General features: G+C 39.6%; 2 protein-coding genes and 1 pseudogene across 2 annotated transcripts in view; 1 reads left to right on the forward strand and 2 right to left on the reverse strand.

Annotated features, from left to right (window-relative positions):
* Positions 1 to 1,306, reverse strand: part of LOC138952024 (countin-3-like) — a 34,121-nt gene extending 32,815 nt beyond the window's left edge. The window contains exon 1 of the mRNA XM_070323599.1: positions 1,225 to 1,306. Coding sequence (XP_070179700.1) covers positions 1,225 to 1,227 — 3 coding nt within the window. The 5' untranslated portion in view covers positions 1,228 to 1,306. The remainder of the gene's footprint in view (positions 1 to 1,224) is intronic.
* Positions 1 to 20,765, forward strand: part of LOC138952025 (transmembrane protein 179-like) — a 180,955-nt gene that overhangs the window by 80,551 nt on the left and 79,639 nt on the right. The window lies entirely within an intron of this gene.
* LOC138952559 (uncharacterized) lies at positions 12,394 to 20,338 on the reverse strand (annotated as a pseudogene).

Here is a 20,765-nt window from a genome sequence, read left to right on the forward strand (position 1 = left end):
TAAAGTCTGTTTTTAGTGTGGCAAAACAGTGCCCGTGTGTCTCAACAGATATATTGGGGTTACAAAATGCATTACCGGATTTGTTTTCCCCAAATGAATACTATCCTTTGGGAAGAACACCCCCCCCCCCCCCCCAGAACATAATCAGACGTAGAATAAAATTTTGTAAAAAGCAAGAAAATGTTTGTTTACTGAACGTTTAATTATAGACAGGACCGGCGAAATAGCGAAGTCCGTCGATCGAAAGTCACAATCGTAAAAGCCCTGTCACACTAGGGCTGCGTCCTCACGGATTTGGCACGGCGTTGTAAATTTTTCAGAGCGCCGTGGGATCGCAGGAAAATTCTGCGATTCACTGCGCTCTCACGGAGTGCTCACGGCGTGCTAGGAGTTGTCACTGCGCGTCCACGGCGTGTCGATTAAGCGGTAGTGCATGTATACGACAGGGGAGAGTATTCTGCGTTATGGGGTTGGCTTACAACGCACTGGCAACTTCCTGCAAACGCCCTGCCAACGCTGACGGACGCGGTAGAAGCGCAGTGACATACCCAAGGACTCAGTGACGTCTCCGTGAGGTCTACGAGCAAACGCTGATGGACGCGGCAGAAGCGCAGAGACATCTCCGTGAGGTCTCCGTGCAAGCGCCGCCGACTACCACTGCGTCCGTACTGCGGCGCGCCAACGGAGCTCTTGTGGCGCTGTAGGAGACCGTACCGCGCTGCTACGGCGATCTACGGCGTTCCTACCACGCGCATATCAGAACGCCGAGCGACGGCACATACTTTGTGCATGCGCAAAGTGCGCGCCGTTGCATGGCGTTCTTGGCGACCCCACCACGTCAAATTTAATGGAGATGCCACCGCGTTGCTCCGGCGCTGAAGGAAACCCTACTGCGCGCACCCCGGCGTTCTTTATTTTTCTTGGACGCCGCGGGACTCCGTGAGGACGCAGGCCTAGTGTGACAGGGGTATAAGCAGTCCATCTGTTTGGTTTAAACTGTGATCTATTCAATAATCGATTGGCACAATACACGCTAAACATATTTAAAACCAAGAAAAGCTGTTAACTTTTAGTGGTGGTCCTTAGGTACAAACAAAAAGATTATATCTGGGGGCATGGCGTTCAAGCATTGCTCTTTAAAAGCATGCACATAGAATAAAATCAAGTCTGGCTTGTTTCGGTTTCAACAAAGCTGTTGTCATATGTTCATCTGTTTTAACTTACCATTTTGTTTGACAGAGTAGGTCACCACACACAGTCAAAAAAGTAAGGAGGCTGTTGCAAAAAAGAGTCAGTATTTATACTCCAGAACAGAATTGATGGTCACGTGAATGATAGACTGACACGTTTCAGGTTCTTATCTCATCGAGCTTAATCTGTCGCAGTCTCCTGTACTAATTCCTTACGATCTTTTATCTGTTGTATGTGTGTGTGTGTGTGTGTGTGTGTGTGTGTGTGTGTGTGTGTGTGTGTGTGTGTGGGTGTGTGTGTGTGTGTCACTGTGTGTGTGTGTGTGCGTGCGTGCGTGTGTGTGTGTAAGTGTATGCGTGCGTGCTTTTGTGTGTGTGCATGCGTGGTTTTGTGCGTACGTACGTGTGTCTGCCTGTCAGTCTTTCTTTCTGTATTTAAGTTAATTGTGTCTCTATGTGTGTTTGTGTGTACGTGAGTATGAATCTCCTGCTTCTGTGCGCTATTCTTCATGCAAGAGTGCGTGTCTTTGAGTTGATGTGTTTGGGTGTGTGTCTGCCTGCGTTCATGCCGGTATGATGGTGCTGTGTGTTCACGTGTAAAGCGGGTGAGCCTGAATGTGCGCGCGAACGTGTCAGCATACATGTATCTGTATTTTTCCTTTTTGTTTTTGAGAGATTAGCAAATCCAAAAACAAAGAGACTGCCAACGTTCCAAAATTCAGAATAAAAAAACAAAAAAGGTAGGTTGATGGAACGTTTGTTATTTAAAAAATATGTGAATGTATTGTTGTGTCAATAACAAAGGTTCCAACAGCCTACCTTTCTTGTTTTTTTGATTTTGAGAGATTAGGTCAAGTTCAACAGTACACATGTCTAGGAATAACTATCGAGATTAACGTCCAGGAACGTTTGACCGACTAGTCCACTTTCATGATCGTTTTCCAGATTTTCTGTTGATAACATCTGTAAGTTTACCTTCATTTTAGCGCTTCCTGCTATTCAAAGTTGGATTTTTTTTGGAGATGTTAATGGGAGCTCGTGTTAAAAAGTGGAACATGCAAGTTCGTTCAACAGGTTGACCTTAAAATGGAAAGAAACCAGATATTTCGTTGATGGAGTGTCCTTTTCTAAACCGTCTGCATAAATTCTTTCTTTATCCCCCGATCTTAAAGCTCATTGGCCACCGCCGACTTATTTTAGTCGAATAAACATTGAGACAGCACAGAGAGGGTAAGCACACAATACGGAATGCATAATATATTTCCCAAAGTACAAGGAATATTGCCTTAATGTTGCGATCAACAATCAAAAAGGCTTTTACACTTATTCACACTGAAACATAGACACGCTTAAACAAAGAGCCAACTGGATCAATTAAATGCTGCACGTTAACTCGACGTCATTTAAGTTTCAAGTTTCTTGACCCCATCATCTTTTTCTCCTCCTCTTCCTCTTCCTCCTTCCTTCTCCTCCTTCCTCCTTCTCATTATCCTACCTTCATTTTGCAGTATATATGTGTCGATGGTGGCCCATGCGTGAACACGTCGCGTTCCAAATCAAAAGACGACATTCTATTTTCTTACGTCACTATTCTTGGTTTACGGTACCATTCGGCGGCTTTGCTACGAGTATGGCATAGTCTTGGTTTGCCGAGACCTTGCACCGTTCTATCAGACTGCCTGGCTGGCTGTTGCACCGCGAATTCCTCCCACCGCCAAGTCGTTTTTTTGTGGTTTATTTCGCATTTAGGTCCCAGGTAACATTATGAAGTTTTAATACGATCAATCGGACCTATTATCAAGTTAGTGTATCAACTTTTGAACGAACTGCGCCCAGTAGTTTCCCAGCAATAAGCTGTTAAGTCGAGACACACACACAGACAATTAAAGGCCAACACCCACAAGAATTTTTCTCCTGGAGCGACCTAAACTTGAACCCGTCGCTATTCTTGCATGTCTGTTTACTTCGTGTTGCACGCAAATATTGAGCGACTTCCTTGCCGCGTGGATTGACGAAGCTGTTTTATTCTCGTGACCCGGCTGAAAACACTGCAGTGCGTGCAGTTTTATTCTGTGGGTTCGACAGATTGACTAAATGTTGTAATTTCGCTTTCACGAATCAGGAACCGACAAGGAATAAGATGAAAGTGTTTTTAAATTGATTTCGACAATTTAATTTTGATAATAATTTTTATATTTTTAATTTTCAGAGCTTGTTTTTGATCCAAATATAACATATTTATATGTTTTTGGAATCAGAAAATGATGGAGAATAAGATGAACCTAAATTTGAATCGTTTTATAAATTTTTTTTTTTTTTTTTTTACAATTTTCAGATTTTTAATGACCAAAGTGTGTTTGTGTGTGTGTGTGTGTGTGTGTGTGTGTGTGTGTGTGTGTGTGTGTGTGTAGGTGTGTGTGTGTGTGTGTGTGTGCGTGTGTGTAGAGCGATCGAGACCAAACTACTGGACCGATCTTTATGAATTTTTCCATGATAGTTCCTGGGATTGATATCCCCGAATGTTTTTTTCTTTTTTTTTGAGAAATGTCTTTGATGACGTCATATCCGGCTTTTCGTGAAAGTTGAGGCGGCACTGTCACGCTCTCATTTTTCAACCAAATTGGTTGACATTTTGGTCAAGTAATCTTCGACGAAGCCCGGACTTCGGTATATGTTATATTTAGATTAAAAACAAGCTCTGAAAATTAAATATATAAAAATTATTATCAAAATTAAATTGTCGAAATCAATTTAAAAACACTTTCATCTTATTCCTTGTCGGTTCCTGATTCCAAAAACATATAGATATGATATGTTTGGATTAAAAACACGCTCAGAAAGTTAAAACGAAGAGAGGTACAGAAAAGCGTGCTATCGTTCTCAGCGCAACTACTACCCCGCTCTTCTTGTCAATTTCACTGCCTTTGCCGTGAGCGGTGGACTGACGATGTTACGAGTATACGGTCTTGCTGCGTTGCATTGCGTTTAGTTTCATTCTGTGAGTTCGACAGCTACTTGACTAAATATCAATCATTCGATCATGTGACGCTTTTAAATACTCATTAATTATTTTATCTTGACCGCATGCCTTATTGTTTTTCAGCTTGTCTATACATTTGATAACTTCCTCCTTTGTAAAAGGCGCATTAAGAAATTCATTACTTGCTTCATTTAAAGGTTCATTACTATCCTCCATTTCATTTTCATCACACTCTTGTAGTTTATTGAAATGTTCGAAAAACTCCGAACAAGTTGGATAGTTAGTTTTGGAATTATTTTTTTTATTTTTATTTTTATTTAGAAGATTCCAGTATGCTTTCGGGTCATTACTTCTTAACTTTCTCAAAGTTTTAACGAACTCATTATGATACAACTTGCATTCCTTTTTTATTGTCTTTTTATATTCATTAAAAGCACTCTTTTTTTCATGTTCATTGAACGCATTTTTAAAGCGTCTTGCTTTATTTTTCGCATGTAAATGCAATACCGAAGTCCGGGCTTCGTCGAACAATACTTGACCAAAATTTCAACCAATTTGGTTGAAAAATGAGAGCGTGACAGTGCCGCCTCAACTTTTACGAAAAGCCGGATATGACGTCACCAAAGACATTTATCAAAAAAATGAAAAAAAGTATGAGAATATCATACCCAGGAACTCTCATGTCAAATTTCATAAAGATCGGTCCAGTAGTTTAGTCTGAATCGCTCTACACACACACACACACGCACACACACACACACACACACACACACACACACACACACACACACACACACACACACACACACACACACACACACCACGACCCTCGTCTCGATTCCCCCTCTATGTTAAAACATTTAGTCAAAACTTGACTCAGTAAATGTAAAAACGCTGGCACTGGACCCGAGTACTCTTCAGACTGGCTCGCTCCCCCAGTATGAAAGTTTTTGTCTTGTGCACGTGGATTTAAAAAAAAAAAAAAAATTTTAATTGAATTTACACAATTAAAAAAATTATTAGAGTAAAATAATAAACAATAGTAAACAAGAATTAAAAAAAAAACCCACAAAAAACATAGACCACACATGCCGGGAATCGAACCCGGATCACTTTGGCCATAGGCGGACGTGCTACGACAACTTTACTAGAGTTGTGCGCCTTGAATCACTGTGTCCCTGTCGCTCTCTCTCGTGCTCTCTGTCTCTCTTTCAGTCTCACCGAGATCAAACACTGCATTGTTTGTTTCTTTGCCGAGACCAAATCCCCACCCGCTGCTGCGCTGGCTGGCTTGCAAATCGTCTCGCATGCGATACGCATGCTTTTCTCGTGATCGGCGGTTCTTTTTGGCGAACTGCCTCGGGTTCAAGTTTAGGTCGCTCCAGGAGAAAAATTCTTGTGGATGTTGGCCTTTAAAGTCTGCTGGACCCTAGTACTAGCGTACTCGGGGATAAAATATAAAAAACGCTGGCGCTGGACCCGAGTACTCTTCAGACTGGCTCGCTCCCCCAGTATGAAAGTTTTTGTCTTGTGCACGTGGATTTAAAAAAAAAATTATTTATTTATTTTACACAATTAAAAAAATTATTAGAGTAAAATAAAACATTAAAACGTTCATAATAAACAATAGTAAACAAGAATTAAAAAAAACACAAAAAAACATTTGACCGCCCATGCCGGGAATCGAACCCGGATCACTTGGATTAAAAAAATAAAAAAAATTATTTATTTATTTTACACAATTAAAAAAACTATTAGAGTAAAATAAAACATTAAAACGTTCATAATAAACAATGGTAAAAAAAAAAAAAAAAAAAAAAAATAGACCGCCCATGCCGGGAATCGAACCCGGATCACTTTGGCCATAGACTCTCTCGTGCTCTCTGTCTCTCTTTCACCGAGACCAATAGTTTCTTTGCCGAGACCAAATCCCCACCCGTCGGCTGTCTTGCAAATCATGCTTTTCTCGTCACTGCGTGACGTGTTCGGCTCAGCCGCCCAAGTCTCCCCTTTAGTTCAGTGACTGGCTGTTCGCAAAGCGACCAGCCTCCCACCGCAAAAACTCCCCCCGTTAAGAGTCGTTTTTGTGGAATATTTCGCATTTAGGTCCCAGGTAACATTATGAAGTTTTAATACGATCAATCGGACCTATTATCAAGTTAGTGAATCAACTTTTGAACGAACTGCGCCCAGTAGTTTCCCAGCAATAAGCTGTTAAGTCCAGACAGACAGACAGACACACAGATACACACACAGACAGACACACAATTAAAGTCTGCAGGACCCTAGTACTGCGTACTCGGGGATAATTATCAAACAAAACTATCAAGTTTATTCTGTTGAAGCTCACAGCACATTGGCTGTTATTATTTCTCTGCCATAGATATAATCCCAAACAAATAAAACACAATTGTGTTTGTTCAAGATTGAAATGCAAAATGACAATAAAAGCAAAATAATTGTATGATTACAAAAATGGCATTGCCAGGCTCAACTTTCTTTCAGAATGGAATTGGCAAAAGCAGTCAAACGTGTCGCTTTTGTTGTCACAGTCACGTTTCTTCAGAGCAGTCAACGATTTTCCATAACCTGAAGTAAATTGACATCACGAAGATTAGAATTATAGAACACAGCTTGACAGAGATAAAAGTTTGTTTTTTAAAACTATTCCGCTGTGTACAGAACGTGCAAAGAAAAAGGAGGACACTAAACTTATTCCAGACTTAACTTAATTGCAGACATTGCTTTTGTTGCATGTTTTTACATTTAGTCAAGTTTTGACTAAATGTTTTAACATAGTGGGGGAATCGAGATGAGGGTCGTGGTGTGTGTGTGTGTGTGTGTGTGTGTGTGTGTGTGTGTGTGTGTGTGCGTGTGTGTGTGTGTGTGTGTGTGTGTGTGTGTAGAGCGATTCAGACTAAACTACTAGACCGATCTTTATGAAATTTGACATGAGAGTTCCTGGGAATGATATCCCCGGATGTTTTTTTTTTCGATAAATACCTTTGATGACGTCATATCCGGCTTTTTGTAAAAGTTGAGGCGGCACTGTCACACCCTCATTTTTCAATCAAATTGATTGAAATTTTGGCAAAGCAATCTTCGACGAAGGCCGGACTTTGATATTGCATGTCAGCTTGGTGGCTTAAAAAATAAGTAATGAATTTGGTCATTACAAATCGGAAATTTGTCATTAAAATTGTATTTTTCTTAAACGATCCAAAAACAATTTCATCTTATTCTTCGTCATTTTCTGATTCTAAAAACATATACATATGTTATATTTGGATTACAAACAAGCTCTGAAAATTAAAAATATGAAAATTATGATTAAAATTAATTTTCCGAAATCGATTTAGAAACAATTTAATCTTATTCCTTGTCGGTCCCTGATTCCAAAAACATATAGATATGATATGTTTGGATTAAAAACAAACTCAGTACGCTTAAAAAGAATAGAGATACAGAAAAGCGTGTTATCCTGCTCAGCGCGGTCAGTACCGCACTATTCTGGCTTGTCGATTTCACTGCCTTTGCCACGAGCGGTGGACTGATGAAACTACGAATAAGCGGTCTTGGTGAAAAAATGCAGTGCGTTCGACAGCTTGACTAAATGTTGTTATTTCGCCTTACGCGACTTGTTTTTTATGGGGAATCTTCCTTTTTACATTTAGTCAAGTTTTGACTAAATGTTTTAACATAGAGGGGGGAATCGAGACGAGGGTCGTGGTGTATGTGTGTCTGTCTGTCTGTCTGTCTGTCTGTCTGTGTGTGTGTGTAGAGCGATTCAGACTAAACTACTCGACCGATCTTTATGAAATTTGACATGAGAGTTCCTGGGTATGATATCCTCAGACGTTTTTTTCATTGTTTTGATAAATGTCTTTGATGACGTCATATCCGGCTTTTCGTGAAAGTTGAGGCGGCACTGTCACGCCCTCATTTTTCAACCAAATTGGTTGAAATTTTGGTCAAGTAATCTTCGACGAAGCCCGGACTTCGGTATTGCATTTCAGCTTGGTGGCTTAAAAATTAATTAATGACTTTAGTCATTAAAAATCTGAAAATTGTAAAAAAAAATAAAAATTTATAAAACGATCCAAATTTACGTTCATCTTATTCTCCATCATTTGCTGATTCCAAAAACATATAAATATGTTATATTTGGATTAAAAACAAGCTCTGAAAATTAAATATATAAAAATTATTATCAAAATTAAATTGTCGAAATCAATTTAAAAACACTTTCATCTTATTCCTTGTCGGTTCCTGATTCCAAAAACATATAGATATGATATGTTTGGATTAAAAACACGCTCAGAAAGTTAAAACAAAGAGAGGTACAGAAAAGCGTGCTATCCTTCTTAGCGCAACTACTACCCCGCTCTTCTTGTCAATTTCACTGCCTTTGCCATGAGCGGTGGACTGACGATGCTACGAGTATACGGTCTTGCTGAAAAAATGGCATTGCGTTCAGTTTCATTCTGTCAGTTGGACAGCTACTTGACTAAATGTTGTATTTTCGCCTTACGCGACTTGTTTTTAGTTGAGCGGTTGCTTAAAAGAACACCCCTGATCCTTCCAGTGTAAACATTTCGGCATCCCTCCTCCCCGCCTCACATCTGGCCACGCTTCTACATGCTATAAGACCATCCGGCCTCCACTTAGTCGCATACCCAAAGTAAACAGCATGGGTGCTCTCTGTGCAAAAGATGGGATTTTGTTATGAATTAATTTCGTAAAAGCTACTATATAAAGCGACTTTTCAAGAAATTGTTTCATCAAACCATTTCAACTCACAACAGCAAGTCATGTGTTTCATTGGAAGGATGGCCACATCCCATGTAAAATCCTTGACATACCTGTGACGGTGATTAGTTTTGTATTTTACAACAAAAAGCTATGTTTGTGCACTATATATGTTACAGGCCCAGTCTGCCTCAAATGCCGGGTTTACAGTTCTAACGATTTAAATCTTCTCACGAAAAAAGCAGTTCTAACCTTATGGAACACACTTGCAATAGCTTTTCAGTCCGTGTGAATGGCTATTTAGCTCGCGTAAACCACACACCGGGCTTTCGGGATTTGTCTCATTGTAAATCTGGCTGGCCACGCAAAATTAATTCTTTGAAAAATGCTCGCTCTTTTCGGAGGGCATCTTGGATGTTCTCAAGCGGTGAGTGTTTAAACGAAAGGGTGTTTGTACTGTTTTTAAAAACCTGACCGTGTCTGGACCAGAAAACTGATGGTTTACGTGAAGCTGTGTGTGCCTTTATTACCTTTTGTCTCTAGACAGCTGACAGGAACGGCAATTCCTTATCTTCTAACACGAATTTGTACGTATTCGACTGTTCAAACTGAAAATGCATTTTATTTGTGTCAACAGATAAAGCATGCTTGAGAACGAAAACTTACGAATTGGTCCAGAAAGATAAATTATAGTTTTAAGTTTTTGCGCTAGTTTTGGGGGGCCGGGGAGGGGGGGGGGGAGGTTGGGGGAAAAAAGAGACAGACAGACAGACAGACAGACAGACAGACAGAGGGAGAGAGAGAATAGAGAAAGAGAGTGTGTGTCCTCAATGCGTGCGCGCGCGAATGTGTGTGTGTGTGTGTGTGTGTGTGTGTGTGTGTGTGTGTGTGTGTGTGTGTGTGTTCTGAATAAGACTCGTTGGCTGAGTTAGCAAGTAACTCTCTGGTAAGAAATACGGATTTACTTTCTTTGGTATTCATTTTGAGTTGTCGACCAAGCATATGTTTTTCTCTGGCTATTGCATCTTATGATCTGAAGTGTACAACCAGACTTTGTTTAATCGGTTTGTTGGTAACACACTGCTAAGACATTCAGTTATGAAAACTTAGTTTTGTGTATAGTCTAAATATGCACGGCGATAATTGTGTGAATTTACACTTAAATTCAAACCATAATGTACTGAGGAGATATCTTCCAATTCATTTATTCTTTTTGTCTGCCCCGCTTTCTTTCGTACTGTCCGTGTGTCCGTCCGTTCGTCTGACTGTCTGTCTATCTGCCTGCCTTGCCTGCCTGCGTGCCTGCCTTGCCTGCCTGCCTGTCTGTCCTTTCGTCCGTCTGTCTGCCTGGTTGTTTTTTTCTGTTGCAAATAGCCGGCGTACAAAAGCAAACTCGTCAGTAGGCAATTAAAACACACACTACACACACACACACACACACACACACACACACACACACACACACACACACACACACACACACACACACGGTTTATTCTCCTGCTTCTGATGATGGCGAGATTCATCTTTTATGAGGTCTCCATTGATTCTTGTAGGTGTCTTCGTGGCTCATTTCACTTGCATGAGCGTTGGGTAAAGTGCTTCTGCAGAGTTGCGGTAAGCAAAGTGACACAAAAGGCGCCACCAATGAAATATTAACGCTGCTTTGTCAGTCTCAGAGGATGAAACGCACCTAAAGCGAGAAAAAAAGGACAAGCCTCCTTCCACTTGTCTAAATAGCTCTCAGAGACTCTCGTTAAAAATGTGAAGTGTTTGAATTTTGAACAAAAAGGTGTCAAGGATGCACACACAACGATTTATTCTCCTGCGAGATGCATCTTTTATGAGATATCCATTGATTCTTCAGTAGTAGATGTCTTCTTCCTTCATTTCACTTTCAAGAAGTTGGGTACAGTTTTTCTGCAGAGGTTTGCGAGCAAAGCGGCATAAAAAACGCCACCAATGAAATATTAACGCTGCTTTTTCAGTCTCAGAGGATGAAACGCACCTGAAGAGAGAACAAGTCGCGTAAGGCGAAATTACAACATTTAGTCAAGCTGTCGAACTAACAGAATGAAACTAAACTCACTGCATTTTTACAGCAAGAGCGTATACTCGTAGCATCGTCAGTCCACCGCTCGATGCACAGGCAGTGAAATTGACAAGAAGAGCGGGGTAGTAGTTGCGCTGAGAAGGATAGCACGCTTTTCTTTATCTCTATTCTTTTTAACTTTCTGAGCGTGTTTTTAATCCAAACATATCACATCTATAGGTCCAATTCATTCTTCTTACTCGGCGTGACGTTATCAAATGGATCGGCTAGCTTTAGCCCTAAGGGGCACAACTCCGCTCATACTCTCTTCGCGCCGCCATATTGGATGCCGTCTTTGTTAGTTTTCTTCATTGCACTCTTGTTCTTTTTGCGTATTTCACTGTGTATGCAGACAAAATGAAGAAAACTGTGCATGCATGAGTCCAAAGGGGATCTGCCTTTTTAACACAACAGCACAACATAAAAAGTAAAGCAAGAATACATTATTATATTCATTTAATTATTCTTTATCTCAGTCAAATTACCATGCAGACAGTGCACCAAAATTCACAACTAAGATAAAGCTCTCAAGACAGGCAAATGAGGTACAATGCAGCTCAGGTAACTACTGCAAAGTATAATTTTCAAAGCATCCTATCAGTGTTCACTCTAAAGGCACAACCTATGGACAATTATTGTTGATTAGCGCACTGCACACAGCAAAAAATAACCAGTTATAATCGTCTTCTCCGCTCAGTAACTTCCTTCCAGTTGTCACCCTGATGGTAAACAACTTTAGGGATCCTAAAGTGTGCCTGCTGACTGCAGTTTTTGGCCACACAACGTGTTATTTTCACTTTTGTCGAATCGCCACCCAACGCTCAAGCACTGTCAGAGATCGTGCAAGGCATCCAACATGGCGGCGGATGACCAATTCCAGAGAGTTACGACCCGTGATTCTCATACCGCGCGCGCCGAGTAGAAATGCTGTTGTTAACTTGAGTTTCTGCAATGGGCCTATATGTTTTTGGAATCAGGAACCCACAAGGAATAAGATGAAATTGTTTTTAAATCGATTTCGGAAATTTTATTTTAATGATAATTTTTATATTTTTAATTTTCAGAGCTTGTTTTTAATCCGAATATAACATATTTATATGTTTTTGGAATCAGAAAAAGATGAAGAATAAAATAAACGTAAATTTGGATCGTTTAAATTTTTTTATTATTTTTTTTTACAATTTTCAGATTTTTAATGACCAAAGTCATTAATTAATTTTTAAGCCACCAAGCTGAAATGCAATACCGAAGTCCTGCCAAAATTTCAATCAATTTGATTGAAAAATGAGGGTGTGACAGTGCCGCCTCAACTTTTACAAAAAGCCGGATATAACGTCATCAAAGGTATTTATCGAAAAAAAGAAAAAAAATGTCCGGGGATATCATTCCCAGGAACGCTCATTCTTCTTTGCCAGGGGGTGAAGAGTGGTGTATGAAATGTCCACATACAGCCTGCTCAGCATGGAGATCATTTCAGTGGCCCCTTCATTGAATTTGCAGACAGCACGAGCCACGCTTCCCTCCACACGTCTCATGCCCATGAAGGAGGTTTTGGGGCAACGGGTCCAAATCATGTTGTTGAGGCACTCATTAGTGTTTTGAGTGCCCCCATGAACAAGTCTCTTCAGCAAACATTCATCAGCCATTCTCCTGTAGACTGGAATCATCGTCTCTGCAACTTCAGGGGACAGGTATGTAGACGAAGGGTGGTCCTTGTGGCTACCAGGCCTCCCCTTGCCAGGGCCTTTTGGTAGAAGCACCGACTGTCTGCTCCGTGCGGGCACTGCTGATGATGTGGTTGCTCATCAGCGGACATAGAGTGCCACAGAGTAGCCCACACAGCTGCCTCCATCTTGTCCACGTTTGGAATGTTGTCCAGGTTTGCCCCACGGTAAAAGTTCTGAAGATTGTCGCATTTCTTCTCAGTCAGGCGACCAACACCACGTCCACCAAGCCGCTCCTGCTTCGTCAGTTTGCGAAGAGCAGTGCCCATACGCTTATGGGCGTGGTTGGTACAGTCCAGCTTTTCCACTTTGGTAGGGAATGGATCCTCTTCACACACAGCCTTGTAAGCTGAAGAATCCCCATCACACAGCATCTCCGCATACCGAAATCCAAAGGTGGCCTCGGATCGATTCCACAAAATCTTTGCCGCCTCTGACTCCATAGCCTTGCTCGATTTGAAGTGGTTTCGGCAGCATGTTCCGCTTTCCAGGCAGCCAACTCTTTAGCAGGGAGATAGATAGGATCTTGTAGTCAACGACGAGGCCAGTGAGTACATCAATGGCCACGCCCACCCCAAAGAGCGAAGTAAACCCCCTTTTTTTGCCAGGTTCCGTCGTAGGAGACACTGATGTTGATGATGGGATTTTCTCCTCGATCAAGGGCTTCCCGCAGGTCTTCATCTGTTTTTGCGTATGCCTTCTGAACAGCAGCTGCAGAGCGCTGTAGCATGGCGGACCCAGCTTCCACTTCAGCAGCTAGAAACACATAAATACATCCCATAAATACATGTACGTATATCCACAGGTTCAAACTAAAAGCGGGGGCACAACAATTACTCTTAATTTCAAACCGAAGTAGGGTTTACCATAGACCTATCTAAATATAGGTCCCTGGGTTTACACACTTTTATAACTTAGAGAGAAATTCTACTACTACTACAAGTATTAATACTAATACTGGTTACATAACAAAGATAGCAGAACAATGGTGACTGCGCGTGAGAGAGCGAAAAATAAAACAAGTCGCGTAAGGCGAAAATACAACATTTAGTCAAGTAGCTGTCGAACTCACAGAATGAAACTGAACGCAATGCAACGCAGCAAGACCGTATACTCGTAGCATCGTCAGTCCACCGCTCACGGCATAGGCAGTGAAATTGACAAGAAGAGCGCGGTAGTAGTTGCGCTGGGAAGGATAGCACGCTTTTCTGTACCTCTCTTCGTTTTAACTTTCTGAGCGTGTTTTTAATCCAAACATATCATATCTATATGTTTTTGGAATCAGGAACCCACAAGGAATAAGATGAAAGTGTTTTGAAATTGATTTGGAAAATTTAATTTTGATAACAATTTTTATATAATTAATTTTCAGAGCTTGTTTTTAATCCGAATATAACATATGTATATGTTTTTGGAATCAGCAAATGATGGAGAATAAGATAAACGTTAATTTGGATCGTTTTATAAAAAACATATTTTTTGTACAATTTTCAGATTTTTAATGACCAAAGTCATTAATTAATTTTTAAGCCACCACGCTGAAATGCAATACCGAAGTCCGGGCTTCGTCGAACATTACCTGACCAAAATTTCAACCAATTTGGTTGAAAAATGAGGGCGTGACAGTGCCGCCTAAACTTTCACGAAAAGCCGGATATGACGTCATCAAAGACATTTATCAAAAAAATGAAAAAAACGTCTGAGGATATCATACCCAGAAACTCTCATGTCAAATTTCATAAAGATCGGTCCATTAGTTTAGTCTGATTCGCTCTCTACACACACACAGAGAGACAGACACACACACACACACACACACACGCACATACACCACGACCCTCGTCTCGATTCCCCCCTCTACGTTAAAACATTTAGTCAAAACTTGACTAAATGTAAAGACCCCAAAATACTTTACTCACATGTTTGACGAAGACGAAACAAATAACAAATCACGACCTTTCGACCATTCTAGAGTTTTCCTCAGGCACAAAACACAGAAAAAAGAAGAAGACGGACGACAGAACAGAAAGATCTTTACATTTAGTATTGTTTGGTCTTTATATTTAGTCAAGTTTTGACTAAATATTTTAACATCGAGGGGGAATCGAAACGAGGGTCGTGGTGTATGTGCGTGTGTGCGTGTGTGTGTGTGTGTGTGTGTGTGTGTAGAGCGATTCAGACTAAACTACTGCCCAGGCCGATCTTTATGAAATTTGACATGAGAGTTCCTGGGTATGAAATCCCCGAATGTTTTTTTCATTTTTTTGATAAATGTCTTTGATGACGTCATATCCGGCTTTTCGTGAAAGTTGAGGCGGCACTGTCACGCCCTCATTTTTCAACCAAATTGGTTCAAATTTTGGTCAAGTAATCTTCGACGAAGCCCGGACTTCGGTATTGCATTTCAGCGTGGTGGCTTAAAAATTAATTAATGACTTTGGTCATTAAAAATCGGAAAATTGTAAAAAAAAATAAACATTTATAAAACGATCCAAATTTACGTTTATCTTATTTTCCATCATTTGCTGATTCCAAAAACATATAAATATGTTATATTCGGATTAAAAACAAGCTCTGAAAATTAAATATATAAAAATTATTATCAAAATTAAATTGTCCAAATCAATTTAAAAACATTTTCATCTTATTCCTTGTCGGTTCCTGATTCCAAAAACATATAGATATGATATGTTTGGATTAAAAACACGCTCAGAAAGTTAAAACAAAGAGAGGTACAGAAAAGCGTGCTATCCTTCTTAGCGCAACTACTACCCCGCTCTTCTTGTCAATTTCACTGCCTTTGCCATGAGCGGTGGCCTGACGATGCTACGAGTAAAATGGCATTGCGTTCAGTTTCATTCTGTGAGTTCGACAGCTACTTGACTAAATATTGTATTTTCGCCTTGTTTTATTATAAAGATACTTCTACTTTTCTCTGTAAAAGTTTGTTTACATATATATCTTCCCAGTCAGCACACAATATCGGTCCGATATCGGATTTGACCGGATATCTCGGACCAAGATATCCGGTATCGGTCCGATTTCGGTCCGATATCGGATTCCAAGTTTGCTCATCAGATTAACGTTAATTTAATGTTAACTTTTTACGTTAATTTTTAAAACGTTAATTAAAACAAAACCATAATATAACGTTAAATTAAAGTTAATTTTACGTTTACGGCTAATGTCAGTTTTACCAAATAAAAAGCATAATATAATGGTTAGATTAACGTTATTTAAACATGTGTTTTTTTACGTTGAGTGCGAAAATAAAAAGAACCAAAATAAAAGTATAATAATAATGGCAAACAACTTTTTCTACGCTCACTCGATGTTCAACTTTTGCTATGTTGTGTTTGTTGACATCATCGACAAGAGGAAACCGCATTGCACTGTGGGAACGAAACTGTTGCATTGTGGGTAGAATTGCCATTCATACAAAAGCATGCCGGTTTTCTGATTGGTTAATCTTCAAGTCGTAGTAGGCTTCTCCCTTATTTGGAATATTTCGTATCGTCGTCTGCGTTGGAAAAACCGCGCGAAGCCGTTTATGGAAGTTTCCGGCAGGGACGTCAGTTCGTTGAAACGGTTCGGGAAACTTCGGGCTTTTCTTTCGTCTGCTACGCGAGGCGATTCCTCGAGCGAATTGTGGTGTTGTAAAGTGTCAAAAAAAGGTTATTTTAGCAAATATTGCACAAAATAAACGCCAACAAGCTTCGGTACACATTGCATAAGACCACATGCGGACATAGCTATGACGGCTTACTTGTGCCAAAACCTGGGGTCACCCATTATCACGTGATAATTACTACTTAACGCTGTCAGTTACTGTTTTTACTCGTTAGTTACTCATTTTCACGGGATAATTAGTTATTTTCACGGGAAAATGACTAATTTTTTTGTTTTGGCACTAGAAATCCGTCAGGAAGTGAGCCAAAACTAAAAATGAGTAATTAACAGGTGAAAGTTAGTAATTTTCCCGGGAAAATTAGTAATTAACACGTGAAAATGGTAATTATCAAGGGAAAATTAGTAATTTTCCCTTGATAATTACAATTATGAGGTTTTGGCACTAGTAGGCTAAGCCCTATGACGGCTTACTAGTGCCAAAACCTGGGGTTACCCATTATCACGTGATAATTACTAATTAACGCTGTCAGTTACTGTTTTCACCTGTTAGTTACTCATTTTCACGGGAAAATTACTAATTTTTAGTTTTGGCACTAGCAATCCGCCAGGAAGTGAGCCAAAACTAAAAATTAGTAATTAACAGGTGAAAGTTAGTAATTATTCCGGGAAAATTAGTAATTTCCCGTGAAAATTAGTAATAAACACGTGATAATGGTAATTATCAAGGGAAAATTACTAATTTTCCCTTGATAATTACAATTATGAGGTTTTGGCACGAGTAAGCCGTCATACATAGCGGCCATCCAAACATCAATAGAACGGCAGCATCACGCCGTGAACGATTGTAGCTGCGAGAGGGGGCCGTCACGTGACTTTGGTGGGTCATAACTGGGTTTCATGAATGGCATTTAGGACGACTTACAGTTCAAACAGCGTTACAATGCGATCACGTGCTGCTAATAAGGTAACGTCAATACCTCGATCTCCTGGCTAAACTTTCACACGGGATAACAGCATCCTTTCAGTTGGGACACATTTCAAAAGTCAGCAGCCTGACTGTTTTTTGTGTGATGACTTTATTTCGTCTGGACACATATTTAAGAATACGAAATTTCCGACTGCACAGGAAGGAACCATGATTTTTGATATGTGATTGTATCAGTATCTTATCCTTAATGTTATCCTATACATTGTATTTGTAAATTACTTGGTATTTTTTTTATAGTTTTACTTTCGTCCTCGACGCTCACCGTCTTAATTGATATTGGCTTCCTATTTTTTACACGAACTTGACTAAATGTTTTGACATAGTCTGGGAATCGAGACGAGGGTCGTATGTATGTATGTATGTATGTATGTATGTATGTATGTATGTATGTATGTATGTATGTATGTATGTATGTATGTATGTAAGTAATGTGTGTGTGTGTGTGTGTGTGTGTGTGTGTGTCACTGTGTGTGTGTGTGTGTGTGTGTGTATGTGCGGGTCACGGTGTGCGTGCGTGCGTGCGTGCGTGTGTCTGTGTGTATTGCCCAGATATGTCAGCGCTGTCTCGGTCGATGGATATCGACCTGCTCAAACATTACTTGTCTCGGTGAAAACTCAGTGGCCCAATGTGTTCAGGTTCATCTTTTAGGTCGACAGATCATTAACTGAATGTGTCAATATCGCTTTAATCGACTCGTTTCTTGTTTACCCTGGTAACATAGTTATATACCTTCAGGGTTCGATCGAGACCATTGGAATCAACCATCCGATCTTGAAACCCATTCATTCGCTGTCCACCGCCGTCGCGATACTTACAACTCTCGCGCACTCCGTAATGCACGACACATGTCACAGTAGCTTGTGGGACCAGTCATTAACCGATCTATCGGAAGTGTTGGAGAGCAGAACTTGAAGACAGGCCCCCATGTAAAGAAGAATGGAACTAATGCTTAGGAAGAACTAAGGTAAGTAAATAATAAAGAAAGAGAGAAAGAAAGGAAGGAATGGAGAAAGTAAGAAAGGAAGGAAGGAAAGTAAGAAAGGAAGGAATGGAGAAAGGAAGGAAGGAAAGTAGAAAGGAAAACAGGCTTCCCTTATCCGAATTTACAAAAATCCCATTTGTCGTGGGGGTTGGTCTCTGTATGATCATTCATATAATTATTGTTCCAAAAACACATTCATTCTGTCAACAAACTCAGAATCGTGCAAAAGGCTGTCATTAAATTTCCAATAAGAAGGACCTCTTACTATAGGCTATGTGTTAAATATTAATACATAATTACCATTCTGTGGTCGGTTTGTGCAACTGATTGTATTTTACAATTAATAGAACGGTTCAATACGGCATCACATGCTAAAATATAATCGACGGTCTCCTCGCTATAAAAGGTGTCTTGCGTGACCACGTCAACTCTTTATCTTCTGCATGAAACAAACGCCATACATCATTCAAACCTTGTTCATTCAATAAACTCTTAAAATTGTTTACGTCTATTTCACAATGTTTTCCTCCACTTATAATGTCCAAAATATTGTCCAACACACAATTAAAATCTCCGCAAACTATTTTTCTAACATCGTTTTTACATTTAGTCAAGTTTTGACTAAATGTTTTAACATAGAGGGGGGAATCGAGACGAGGGTCGTGGTGTATGTGTGTGTGTGTGTGTGTGTGTGTCTGTCTGTGTGTGTGTGTAGAGCGATTCAGACTAAACTACTGGGCCGATCTTTATGAAATTTGACATGAGAGTTCCTGGGTATGATATTGGGTATGATATGGGATTTTTTTCTTTTTTTCGATAAATACCTTTGATGACGTCATATCCGGCTTTTTGTAAAAGTTGAGGCGGCACTGTCACACCCTCATTTTTCAATCAAATTGATTGAAATTTTGGCAAAGCAATCTTCGACGAAGCCCGGGGTTTGGTATTGCATTTCAGCTTGGTGGCTTAAAAACTAATGAGTGAGTTTGGTCATTAAAGATCGGAAACTTGTAATTAAAATTATTTTTTTATTAAACGATCCAAAAACAATATCATCTTATTCTTCGTCATTTTCTGATTCCGAAAACATATACATATGTTATATTTGGATTTAAAACAAGCTCTGAAAATTAAAAATATAAATATGATGATCAAAATGAAATTTCCGAAATCGTTTTAAAAACTATTTCATCTTATTCCTTGTCGGTTCCTGATTCCAAAAACATATAGATATGATATGTTTGGATTAAAAACACGCTCAAAAAGTTAAAACGAAGAGAGGTACAGTAAAGCGTGCTATGAAGCACAGCGCAATCGCTACCGCGCCAAACAGGCTCGTCACTTTCACTGCCTTTTGCACTAGCGGCGGACTACGTTCAGTTTCATTCTGTGAGTTCCACAGCTTGACTAAATGTAGTAATTTCGCCTTACGCGACTTGTTTTCATTCATATAATTCATGAGAAACTTATAAAATGTTCTTCTTTCTTTAACAGTTGTGGGACTGTAAACATTGATAATATACAGAATTTCATCATCCAAGTGAACCTTAAGTTCCTGTACTCTTTTAGATTTATCAACACACTTAACATCATACGGACAATTCTTTCGGGCCAAAATCATTTGGCCCAGGCTGTGGTTCGTTGCAGATGAATAAAATAATTTCCCTCCCCATTATCTTTTCCATCGATCAACATCTGCCTCTGTAAACAAATTATATCAAATTGTTGTTTTCTCAAATTGTAATTTTTTTCTCCGTTTTGCTCTATTTCGCAAACCGTGGATGTTTGACTCAATTTCCAAAGATTTTATGTTTTGGGCATTTAGACAATTTGGTTTCGGTGATAACTTTTTGAATTCCGTCAAAATGTTAACGAATAATACCACAAGTTGCATTAATTACATGGGATGGATTTCTGAAGAATTCGACGTATTAACCGGAATTCGTCAGGGGTGTAATTTTTCACCGATGGCCTTTGTCTTTGGCCTTGAACCTTTAGCCATTAAGATACGCAGTGACCCCAATATAAAAGGATTCCCGTCATTTCATTCAAAGACCAATTTGGAATATATTTTAAAATTGACAATGTATGCAGACGACGTAACAATGTTCCTTAAAGATAAACACGATCTCCAACAAGTACTGTTAATTGTAAAACAGTTTTCATGTATTTCAAATTTACATTTGAATGAAAATAAAACAGAGGCAATGTAGAACAATCTTGAGCAATACTGTAATATAAGATGGGAAAAAACAGTTAACAATATTGGGTATAATATTTAGAAACGATATCGGTGCTTCTGACATTGAAGAGAATTGGTCAGTACGGTTTGATAGAATTGAAAGAATTGTTGGAATGTGGTCAAAACGGAATTTAGGCATTAGCGGTAAATTGTGTATAATTAAAACTTTTTTGATATCCCAGTTTGT

This window comes from Littorina saxatilis, linkage group LG17, assembly GCF_037325665.1.
Source record: "Littorina saxatilis isolate snail1 linkage group LG17, US_GU_Lsax_2.0, whole genome shotgun sequence".
Classification (NCBI taxonomy): domain Eukaryota; kingdom Metazoa; phylum Mollusca; class Gastropoda; order Littorinimorpha; family Littorinidae; genus Littorina; species Littorina saxatilis.